Genomic DNA, 12368 nt, shown 5'->3' on the forward strand with positions numbered 1-12368 from the left:
TTATTGTTGTTGTTGTTGTTGTTGTGGCTGGATGGCCATCTATCAGGGATGCTTTGCTTGTGCTTTTGGTGCACAGAGGCAGAAGGGGGTTGGACTAAATGGCCCAAGGGATCTCTTCCAACCCTCTTTCTCCTCCTCCTCCTCCTCCTTCTCCTCCTTCTTAACCTTGAGGCTGGATGGCCATCTATCAGGGATGCTTTGCTTGTGCTTTTGGTGCACAGAGGCAGAAGGCGGTTGGACTAAATGGCCCAAGGGGTCTCTTTCAACCCACTTCTTTCCTCTTCTTCTTCTTCTTCTTCTTCTTCTTCTGCTTCTGCTTCTGCTTCTGCTGCTGCTGCTGCTGCTGCTGCTGCTGCTTCTTCTTCTTCTTCTTCTTCTTCTTCACATTGATGCTGGGTGGTCATCTGTCAGGGGTGCTTTGCTTGTGCTTTCGATGCACAAAGGCAGAAGGGGATTGGACTCAATGGCCCAAAGGGTCTCTTCCAACCCTCTTTTTTATTGTTATTGTTGTTATTTATTTATTTATTTATTTATTTATTATTGCTCGGTGGCCAACTATAGTCCAACGGTCTGAAGGATTGTGAACTGGCCCCCTGTTTAAAAAGTTTGGGGACCCCTGGTCTAAATGTTGCTACTCATCTTGAATCCGTTATATAGGAAATATAAGAAATGAAAAGTGCTAATGGGAAAATGAAACCCGTCTTTTATTTGCACAGTGGACAAGAACACTTAATTGAATGCACTTTGCAACTTCTATTTTTTCCTGTTTTGTTAAAAGAAATATGAAAACAGCTCCAGTAATGTGTCCATCAGGATGCATATGAATCATTTTGGATATTTTCAGATATCTCTTATAAATATCCTGCCTTTCTTGCAAGGGCTTAGAGTAGCAATTTCTAGCCTTGCAACAATCCATTGGAAGTAGATTAAGGGAGGAGATGGTGAATTGTCCAAGAGCCTTCAGTGAATTTCCAAAGTGTGAAGCGATTTTAATGTAATTTTCCAAATGCAGAAACAACCTGACTTTCTGTCCCAAGTTTGCTCTACTTTATAAACCTCTGACTTGAGAAGAGCATATGCAACACTATCATGATATGCCAAGTGGATCAATTTCTCCAGCCCTCAGAATATTTATCTTAAACCACTCAGAAGTAATGCATTTTCTTGTACTGCCACTAGCATTGCCCTCGATCAAAAAGCATGCTACTATATAATGGCTAAACTTTGTACTTCTTAGTTGCTGTGAGTTTTCCGGGCTGTGTGGCCATGTTCCAGAAGCATTCTCTCCTGACGTGTCGCCCACATCTATGGCAGGCATCCTCAGAGGTTGTGGCGTCTGTTGGAAACTAAGCAAGTGGGGTTCATATATCTGTGGAATGTCCAGGGTGGGAGAAAGAACTCTTGTCTGCTTGAGACAAGGTGAATGTTGCAGTTGGACAACTTGATAAGCACTGAATGGCCTTTCAGTTTCAACCCTGGCTGTTTCATGCCTGGGGGAATCTTTTGTTGGGAGGTGTTAGCTGGCCCTGATTGTTTCATGCCTGGAATTCTCTTGTTTTTTGAGTGTTGGTTCTTTATTTACTGTCCTGATTTTAGAGTTCTTTTTTAATACTGGTAGCCAGATTTTGTTTATTTTCATGGTTTCCTTCTTTCTGTTGAAATTGTCCACATGCTTGTGGATTTCAATGGCTTCTCTGTGTAGTCTGATGTGGTGGTTGTTACAGCGGTCCAGCATTTCTCTTTTCTCAAATAATATACTGTGTCCAGGTTGGTTCATCAAGTGGTCTGCTATGGTTGACTTCTCTAGTTGAATTAGTCTGCAGTGCCTTTCATGTTCCTTGATTCGTGTTTGGGAGATGCATTTGCTTACATCAGCAAGGGTGCCAAACGATGACCCCAAGCTCTCTGCAGCTCTGAGGCCACTATGGCAATGAACTTTGGACAAGATAAGGGTGTGCCGTCCAGACAACAAACTCCCATGAAGGTGCATGAAAGAAATCCCTTAATACGCATCAATGTTCTGTGGTTTGTGTAACCACCATCTGGGCCTCAAACTGGTTCCAGGATTTCCTATGTAATCAACTGCATAGTGAAACCACTTTATTCAATACTAGTTTGAAACTGCATTCAATGGTAGTGCACTGTGGAGTGTGGGTAAACCGGGTAGGTGGCATCTGAGCAGAACTGCTCCCAGCTGTTCACTTTATCGTGAAGTCTGGGACTGCTCTTACATTGGGCAAAGTCAGGTAATGCTCCAAATTTTCCCCGACTTTCCTTAATGCAGGGTACAACGTTGCAATGGGACAGGGGCCAACAGTGAAGTGAGCCACTCCACACCAGTCTCAGCGTTTCTTACTTGATGTACATGCACCCTGTGTTAATTGGAGAAGAGACAATTTGTATCAATAGATGTTAGTATTTTACTTGCTCGCTGTCAGGATAATATGACTGTGCTGGGTAAACTGTTGTGTTCTGAGATATTGATTGGCTTCAGCGAAAAATTATATCATCCTCCACAGAATCTTGGATGTGTTCTGTACAGTGGGAGTGGGCACTATGTAAGAAATTACAGCTGGAGGATTTAAATACCAACTACAAAATTATTAGTTGCACATCTGTTTCAGCAATTTTAAAAGGAATGCAGGTTAGATCACTAGTGCTTCAAAATTTAGTTTCTTTTCAGCTAGCAGTTTTGAGGCACTATGAAAGAAGTAATTACACACAAAAAACTCTTTATGTACTAGACAATTATCTACAATGCACGATGTATCTATTTGATTACACAGACCAACTGTGTACCGAGAAAAGTTTTTTTTTTTATAATGACCATTTTAGCACAACAAAAGTGTTCTAAAATTCAGTGATAACTAGAAAAATTTATTATTTACTTTTGGAATGGGTGGGCTCAATAGCAAAAAAAACGAGGGCAGGAGTATCTATTATCTTTCAAGAAAATCCAAATAAGTAATACAGTAGAGTCTTGCTTATCCAACCTTCGCTTATCCAATGTTCTGTATTATCCAACGCAGTCTGCCTTTAAGTAGTCAATGTTTTTGTAGCCAATGTTTGCAATACCTTGCAATGTTTTGGTGCTAAATTCGTAAATACAGTAATTACTACATAACATTAACGTGTATTGAACTGCCTTTTCTGTTGACTTGTTGTAAAACATGTTTTGGTGCTTAATTTGTAAAATGATAATGTAATTTGACATTTAATAGGCTTTTCCTTAATCCCTCCTTATTATCCAATTTTTCACTTATCCAACATTCTGCCGGCCCGTTTATGTTGGATAAGCAAGACTCTACAGTATGCTATGATTGACAAATGGACAGGCCTTGGACTACAATTTGAATTGTGTGATTTTAATTGATGTTTAAATAATGAATGTTTAATTCTGTAGATTTTAATTGTATTTGTTTACTCTGGTTTTATATGTGTTGGCATCAAATTGCTGCCTGCTGTAAGGCTGCCCTGAGTCCCCTTCAGGGTGAGAAGTGTGGGATACAAATGTGGAAAATAATAAATAAATAAACTAATCCTTTGAAAGATTGAGTAGTATTATCCTAAATAGGTAATGAAAACTATTTGGAACTAGACTGAAAACACTGAAAGGGCTACCTGAATTTTCAAAAATGGAAGTATGGTACCAAGATATTATCAAGTAGACAACTATGCCAAAAACATTTCCTTCCAGGATATTTTGTTAAGAAAAGTGGGCTTATAATATCAGCTATCTAGAGCAGTGGTTCTCAACCTATGGGTCTCCAGGTGCTTTAGCCTACAATTCCCAGAAATCCCAGTCAGTTTACCAGCTATTAGGATTTATGGAAGTTGAAAGCTAAAACATCTGGGGACCCACAGGTTGAGAACCACTGCTCTAGAGGTTAACAACTCAAAAGGTATAAATGATATAGAAGGGAATTTTTGGATAAACTTGATCTCTGATCAGGCTCATCTCCACAAATGTACACAATATTTACATTATTCCCTAGTTCTACTGATTTCATGGTACTGAGAGAATATGTTTTGCAAAAGAGTCTTACCTGATGAGATGTCATTAAATACAGATAGCTAGAATCAGAAGGATCAAACTGCATGATGGGGTGGACGGGTTCGCCATAAGCAATAGTAATTGATTCTCTGCTCATCACATCCATAAAGCTATTGAAGTTTATCTGAAAGAAATAGATCACCATAAGATCAGCAGCTCTTTTGTGTGTGGGGAAAAAGGAAACCATAAGTATCATGTATATTCATGTATATGTTAACATCATGCAAAAGTTGAAGGCAGGTTTTGGTGCTAATATTATCAGATTTTGATATGAAGAATAAGCCGAGGATCATTCCACGGAGAAGGGAAAACATCAATGCCAATACAGGGATGGGCAGTTGCTCCTGGCCACTGCTGCCATTTTTCTGCTCAGACATTCAAAAGGGCCAGAAGTAGCACAGTGACAGAGACAGTTGCATGGGGGACAGTGGATTTTCTAGGTTTTCCTGGGATGGACTATGTTCTTGCATTTCACTACTCAGAGAAGTGAATAATAGCTAAGATACAGCACTCACACTGACCTGTGGATAAATTGATCCAGGTTTTTTGGGTTGGTTTTTAGACTCAAATTTCTAGACTTATTAGGCCAACAGAAACATACAAATTACATCATGTTCATTTTCAAAACCCAATGATATCTTCACCCGATAAAGATGGTAAAAAATCATGTAGCTAATGCAAAGTGAAAGTATTGCATATCTGACTTCAAGTGTTATCGGTGAATGGTTTATAGAGGCAGAAAGGTCTCCTCACTAGCCTTATAAAAGTATCACCAATGTGTAGATACTGCATGTACATGTAACAGGATATTACAAGGCAGTATGCTTCTCAATTAAAATACAGTTTTTATAATGATGAATTACCATAAAGAGGACATTCCTAGTGAACTGAAAAAAAGGCATTAACCAGATTTTGCAGAAACTATGCAATCCAATGTCTGTCAAACGTATGCTTAAATTAATTTTTATTACTTCTTTTCATTTCAGTTGCAATGGACATGGGATAAGAAACCAGAAGAAAAGCAAGAATTAGTGGCTAACCTTGATTTGTCTAGGATAGACCTACCATTAAGGCTGAAATTTGAAGGACATCTTTGTAATATTTTTAGAATGGAACTAGCATGGCCCTGTGTTTCCAAAACAATGGGAAGGCTTAGCAAAAATATATTATAACGTAGTTCATATATAAAATATATTGCTATTCTCTCTTAGCCAAAATGTTGTATCTCCACATGGAGCGCTCAATTATGCTATCCTTTTACACAATTCTGGAAACATGGCTGTTTCACACTTCCTTTTTGTTTGTTTATGGATCTCTTGACTATGCCATTGATAATGGTCTCTGTGAAATGTCAATCTGTGATGTACTTTATAATTTACCGGATCAGGTTAATTCCCTATGTGATAGGAAATCGTAATTGCTCCTTGGGGAACGGGCCAAACATTGCTTCTGCCTCTTTTATTCTCTTGTCTTGGATGGAAAATCTGAATTGTAACTCATACCAAGTACTCTGTATTCCATGCCAAGTCACAAGGAGCCCCCAAGGTAAAAAAGCTTCTGGTTGTGCAGCTGTGTAGTAGAATTAGATTACAGTTATCTGAACAAATTATCCTAGCAAAGAGCAGCCAGGAGCCTCTCTCTAATGGAGGTTTAGCAGATAAAACTGATATGATAATGGAAGACGGACTGTTACTACCGTGTGAACGCTAATGACATGAGGAATGTATCTGCAGCCACTGTCCTATGCTGCCGATTTGGATGTCAGATGCTTAGCACTCTATTGTGTAACCCTGCCTTCAAGCAAATATCAAACCAGAGAACCTCAGATATCTTTCCCACCTTCCTGTTGGGAACATTTGGAGAGCAGTGGAAGAAATTGGATTCCCTTCTGTTCGACTCCCCTATTTTGATCTAATATTCCACATTATGTGTTATTATCTCCAGACTGATACAAAACAGATTCTGGTCATGTCTTTCCTTAAGGGGTGACATCTACTTAATAGGTTTACTACTGAAACAACTACAATGAATGGCCATTTTGAGTGGCAAACCTATTATTCAGTAAGTAACATTGGGATTGTTACAGCTTGTGGCTGTTCTTGACTTGATGTATTTATCATGTCTTAAATCATGGCTTCTATTGTTTCAAGATAGGTAAAATAGGCATATTGCATACATTCTTCCAACGCCACTTCTATAGCTGAACAACGGGGAGGACCAATCAGTGTTTTTCCAAGGATGGGATGCATCAGCATGGATGTGTGTGCGCGCGCGAACACACATCTGCTTGTGTGTTTTACAAGTACCAATCAAGGCAGGGCACAATTTATAAGAGGTCATTGTTAATAACTAAAAGTTCTGCAATAGCATTTCAACTGCAGGCATTTATTTCTGTAATATATTAAATGGCATCTTGATTGCGCTACAGCCACAAATGCTGATTAAAAGTTAAAAATTAGCAGATATTGTATATCACTATAGAGCTTAAAATCGCACCCAATTGCTTTTTTATTGAAGAATAAAAGCATATGCATCGAGCTTCTCAAGTGATTTTTTTCTCCGTTTTAGTGAAGAGTCATGGACTAACATACCAGTTTTACATTTATCAAGTAGGGATTCCTTAATTATATCATCGGTTGTGTGATCAAGTATGCTCTACATCAGCACAACTTTGACCACACTGTCCCATCAATATGATTTAACTCTGAACTATGCGGAAATATGAGAAATTGTAGTGAATCTCCCAAGCAGAGTAACTAATGAGCTATATAGAAGTTGAATAGTTCAACAGCACATTCCCACACACACACAAGGTCTAGTAGATAAGCATTCGTTGTACAGTATATAAAAGTAGTTTCAGCACAGGTTCATATTCTAAAATGCCACAAAAAGGGCATGTCTCCTGCTTAGAGAAACAACAGATCTTGCTATGGTAGCAGAAATGTATTCAAGGTTTACACAATTTATACACATTTTTATATTACAGTATTTCCTCCCATTTATTCTCGAGATGCTAGAGCAAAAGCAAAGATTTCATACATTGCAACTCAAGCTTAGTTTCACAATCAAATCAACACTTCATGATATCGCAGCTCTTTTCATAAAAAGATTTCAACCAATTATTATTTATTTGACTTCATGATATCCATGCAGTTGCTTATGAGATAAAAGAGAACACCTATAGTAGTACAGAAATGACTTAGAAGAACTTCGATTGATGGATAAGCTGGACTTAAATATATCAAATAATTGTTATTTCATATAAGTACAGTGAAACAATATGGCTCACTAGGTTGACTCTATATCCTATATTTTCTCCATTATACCGCGTATTGTCATGGGCTGTTTCATATATAAAATGGTATCTTTGCCTGCCTTTTTGTGCCTTGGGGTTAGGAGATTCCTCTCTGCTTCCCATCTCTCTCTCATTAAGATACGTAGATTTTTGCATATTCATTCTGGCATTTCTCAACTGATCATAAGCAAACATGTAAGAAGCTAGAGTTTAACTGCAGATCTACCCACTCCCTCTTCAGGGTGTCTTTGGCTGCTCCACGTCCCATTAGGGATGCCACCTGGAACAGGCATGGTTTCCCTCTTCTATCTCTTAGACCTTGTTCCCTGTCAGCTAATTCTGGATTCTGTCTGGAGTCATATTTATCAGCTCCTGGCCCCTAAGTGCCCAACTCAAGATAGTGGTTAAACCAGACAGACTGGGTTAACATCAATATCCCACTTAAGAACTCCTAAGTCTTGGAACCTGGGGATATTTAAATGGGAATTGAGCAGACTTTTCTGACTGATTAGGCTATTTATTATATGTGTTTATAGTTATATAGGCATAACAATTCCTTTCGGAAGAAACACAGGCATATCTGGGTGCCTAAAATTTATTGCACTCCATTACGTCAATGTAAGGCATCATACATTTCCTTACATCAGCATATGGCCATCAAAATGTTACTCTTCCAGCAGGATATTTCACAGAACCTAATCGCTCTATTCAGTTCTTAACAGGCTAGGTAACAATTATCTATTATACCACTTAATGTAGCCATTATAATCATCCTTAAATTTAGCCTATACAGTGTTCCCTCACTACTTTGCGGTTCACTTTTCATGGATTCGCTGTTTCGCGGTTTTTTAATAAACTCAAAGAATATTATAAATCTTAAAAATTTACAATTTACAGCCTAAGGAAGGGAGGAAGGAGAAGCCAAAGGGAGAGAAAAGGAGCCCAAGTGGCAACAGGAGGAGAAGGAGGCGATTTATCAACACACGATTGGTTGATAAAGACTTAAAATAGTGTATAATTACTAAAATAATGTATAATAAATAAATATAGTATCCCTGCTTTGCGGATTTTCACTTATTGCGAGTGGTCCTGGAACGTAACCTCCGCGATAAGTGAGAGAACACTGTACTTCATTCAGGTTTGAGGAATTACACAGCTCTAATCGGCTTCTGTGAAACACAAGCATTCGAGAGTTAATTTCTAATAAGAGCTTCTTCTCAAATTCTTTTGATTCTCTCTTTATTCCCACTGTCATTTGACCTTTCAACATAGACCATTCACAATCTTTGCTCCTCCCTTTCAAACACACCTCTTACTCTGCCTTCCATACATTGGACTTGTGACTGTCTATCACCTAACCTTACCAAGGAGGGTTATCTAGAGATCATGTGCCTAGGTTATTATAGGTCACCTCATACTCACATCCCACAAAATAAGGCTGGTGATTTTCGTCTTCTTTGCTTAGCTAGATCATGGCAGTGTTTATTATCTTTGTTCACATTCCAAAGAATCTGGCATTTATCCAAGACTTAATGATCATGACTTATACAGACACACTCTTACTGAACTGCCTGAATTAAATCTTATGCCTATCCTACAACACAATGTTGCTGTGCTTATCTGATATTTTGTAAGGATAGCACACTCAGTAAGTTGGTGGGAGAGAAATTTGGTTGATCTAAAACTTTCAAAAGAAATGGCCAAATAATCAAATATCACTGTACATCCAAGAAATTGCTTGGGGACTTTGGAGTTTAGAAAACACAACTGTGCAAAATGTTATTTACCCAGAGTGCATAAATAAACATTTTACTGTTTATGAGAAGTGAATGGGATCTGTAACAACTGCAAGCACTTGGGATGTTGTATAGCTACTTTGAAAATATACTGTGGAAATAATTCAAAGAAACTTGTATCACTTTATTATACCATGAACTTCTTTGAACTATAGCTTATTTCATTAGGTGTATGATTTCCCCAAATTTCAGTAGAAGCATCCTGCGTTAACATTCTCTATTTTGCTAAATCTTTTATTCCCACACAGACCTCTTTGTTCCTTGTCATGGATCTAGTTGAAAGGGTTATTAAAGTAGCATCAGCACTGGGAGGAGAGTACAGGAAGGCTGCAGAAACACAGACTTTCTGTGTTCAGTTGTTGCAGTGTGTTTTCTGAAAACAATGGAATAAAATCTTGAGCTTGAAAAAAAAGGATTTTGGTCTAGCAGAATCTGTGTGTGCATATCTATAACAGGCAACCTCCTGAATCCCTAAACTAAACATGTGTGACCAGCAAAATAGAGAGAAAATGAGGAACATATAAGCCTGAGTCACCAGCTGCCCCACATCCAGTATGTTAAAGAAGTAGAGCTTGGTAAATTTGGCCTTAAGAATGGAGATCTGCCTTGAGTTCCCATTTTGAGAGAAAGGTGAGATAAAAAGTAAACAAATGAGTAAGAAATCACAAGAAAAGTAGAGGTTGTTGAAAGATTGCATTGCTGAATAGAATATATTTTGACAAAAGCTCTCAAATAATCTCCAAATGGTTCAACATCATTTTGGTTTACTTATGCAAGATTTACCTGAGCTGATTATTTCATTTCAGGTGTATATTTGCTACTTTGGGAGAAAAGGTCTGCTAAAACATTAAATTGTTCTTCCTTTTTGTGGTGTAGCAACTTATCCTTATTCTTTCAGTTATTTCTGCCTCCTTTATTGAATTATCTGACTTATACATGTATATACACAGGTATACCTGAGTTATATACCTGTATATACACATGGCTGGGGAAGGCTGAGTCCCTTCGGGTGAGAAGGGTGGGATATAAATGTTGGAAATAAATAAAATAAAATAAATAAGGGTAAATTGTGGGATCACAACTAAATTAAATGCAGAATATATGGACAGTGCCAGAAGCTTAGTGGTTCTCTGTCTCATAACATTAGACTGGACATGAATCACAGATACCATTTTCTTCCTCTTTTCTGAATTCAAGAGCTACCTGGCAGCCACCCATGTTAAGTATCAAACCAGCTTGACCCTGTTTACTATGTATGAAAGCTACATTAAGAAGAGGTGGCAGTTCAACAGCTTTCAAATTGTCTCAGCGTAGCTGTCTATTGTCAAGGGCCTGTTGCCAAAGGGTACATAGTGGAAAGATGCCATATTCTATTATTGTTTGTGATGTTTAAGATGTTTCATTAACTCTTTGGTATCCTGTAATGTTTACCTTTAGCAGTCTTCCATTGGCTGTTCCCAGAAACACAACTGTGTAATTGTTGACACTGGAAACTGCCACTGAAGTCAATCCCGGTGAAGTGAACATTGGCCTGGCTTTGATAGGTTGCAGGATCGACAGGGGATGCTGGAGATGGGCTGCGCCACAATCCAACTGTTCTGGTTGCAACTGAAAAGAGAAGAACACTTTAGTGAATACATGACTGTCAAGAATCCCACTGATCCACTGATTCCCAAAAATCAGTAGATGTGTAGATGTTTGAATATTTCTGAATGTTGGGGGGAATGATCCCACTATCTTGTTTCATTGTACAGAAAATTGAAGAAAATAGCTCTTGTAGTTTTTAAAAATATATATTTTTTGTAAAAACTTCAAAAATTCCCCAAAAATCTGTGGATGAGTGAAACATTCTGAAACTTGATAGGCGAACAGTGGTAAATGTGTTCTATAATCATAGCAATTTTCATGCCAATAGCTTTAACAATGAGAGAGATAGGAGCCCCTTAATTTTCCCCATTGGTACAATTACTTCACGAAAAGTAATGAAAAAGTAGTTAACTCATTATAGTTATGATACAGACCCCAACTACTACCACCTATACACCCAAAGGGGAAACTATCACCAAACCACTGCAAAATGTCACTTACTCATTCCAGATTTTCCCCCTCCCCACTAAAAAGAAAACCTTGCCAAATCACCATAGAATGGTGCAAAATTGTGCCTAGAAGTGATACAACATTGTTCCTGATGTACATGGGCAACAGTGTGGCCTGGGGCTGGGGGAGTCAGGGACAAAAAATCCCTGCAATATAGAAGCCTAAGGTGGCCTTAAACATAGACAAGTGTGTATGTTTCAGGGCTCTTGGTTTTTGTGGAAGAGACGCAGGCTGGAATAATTTAGGAGGAAGTTGAAACCCGCAAAGGACACTGTTTTTCACTATGCAACCCAATTTTTGTCCCTGGGCAATACATGCCATTTCCTAATTGGTTCAATCATAAAAACAGGGGGAAAGTTGATTAAACTGCAAAAACTTAGTTTTTGTGGAATATTCTGCAACACATTTTGCTAGTTTTTCAATGAATATCTTATTGAATCGCAACTAATTCAACATAATTTGTGGCAGCAACAAAAACAAAGTTACTGGAGTATAACAACTACAGTAGAGTCTCGCTTATCCAACCTTTGCTTATCCAACATTCTGTATTACCCAACACAGTTTGCCTTTTAGTAGTCAATGTTTCTGTACTCAATTTTTCAATACACTGCAAAGTTTTTGTGCTAAATTCGTAAATACAGTAATTATCACGTAACGTTATCGTGTATTGGACTGCTTTTTCTGTTCATTTGTTGTAAAACATGATGTTTTGGTGCTTAATTTGTAAAATCATAATGTAATTTGATGTTTAATAGGCTTTTCCTTAATCCCTCCTTATTATCCAACATTTTTGTTTATCCAACATTCTGCCGGCATGTTTATGTTGGATAAGTACTTTCAAAATAAGTAACATACAATTAAACAGGAAATAACATTTTCAAACTAGGAACAGATATTTTTTTCAAATTTTGTTACATAGTGGGGTTTTGTAACTGTAAACATCAAGTAAGTTACATATTTTCTCTTTGTGTTACACTTTATGTCAATTTGTTACCCCTTTTTCACTTCCAGTTTTCGTTTCAAACCACAAACCCAACTAAGCATTAAACTCTCACTTCTTACTTTTTCCTTTCTGCAGTCCTCCTTCCTAACATTTTGTGATAGGTTAACCTACATATTGGCCAGG

At 37.9% G+C, this 12368-nt stretch overlaps 1 protein-coding gene across 1 annotated transcript in view; it reads right to left on the reverse strand.

The window, feature by feature from the left end:
• Positions 1–12368, reverse strand: part of plxnd1 (plexin D1) — a 223506-nt gene that overhangs the window by 151172 nt on the left and 59966 nt on the right. Inside the window, exons 2-3 of the mRNA XM_062969773.1 lie at positions 10577–10753; positions 4047–4178 (exon numbers count right to left, since the gene is read on the reverse strand). Of these exons, the coding sequence (XP_062825843.1) occupies positions 4047–4178; positions 10577–10753 (309 nt within the window). The remainder of the gene's footprint in view (positions 1–4046; positions 4179–10576; positions 10754–12368) is intronic.

Source organism: Anolis carolinensis, chromosome 2, assembly GCF_035594765.1.
Source record: "Anolis carolinensis isolate JA03-04 chromosome 2, rAnoCar3.1.pri, whole genome shotgun sequence".
NCBI lineage: Eukaryota > Metazoa > Chordata > Lepidosauria > Squamata > Dactyloidae > Anolis > Anolis carolinensis.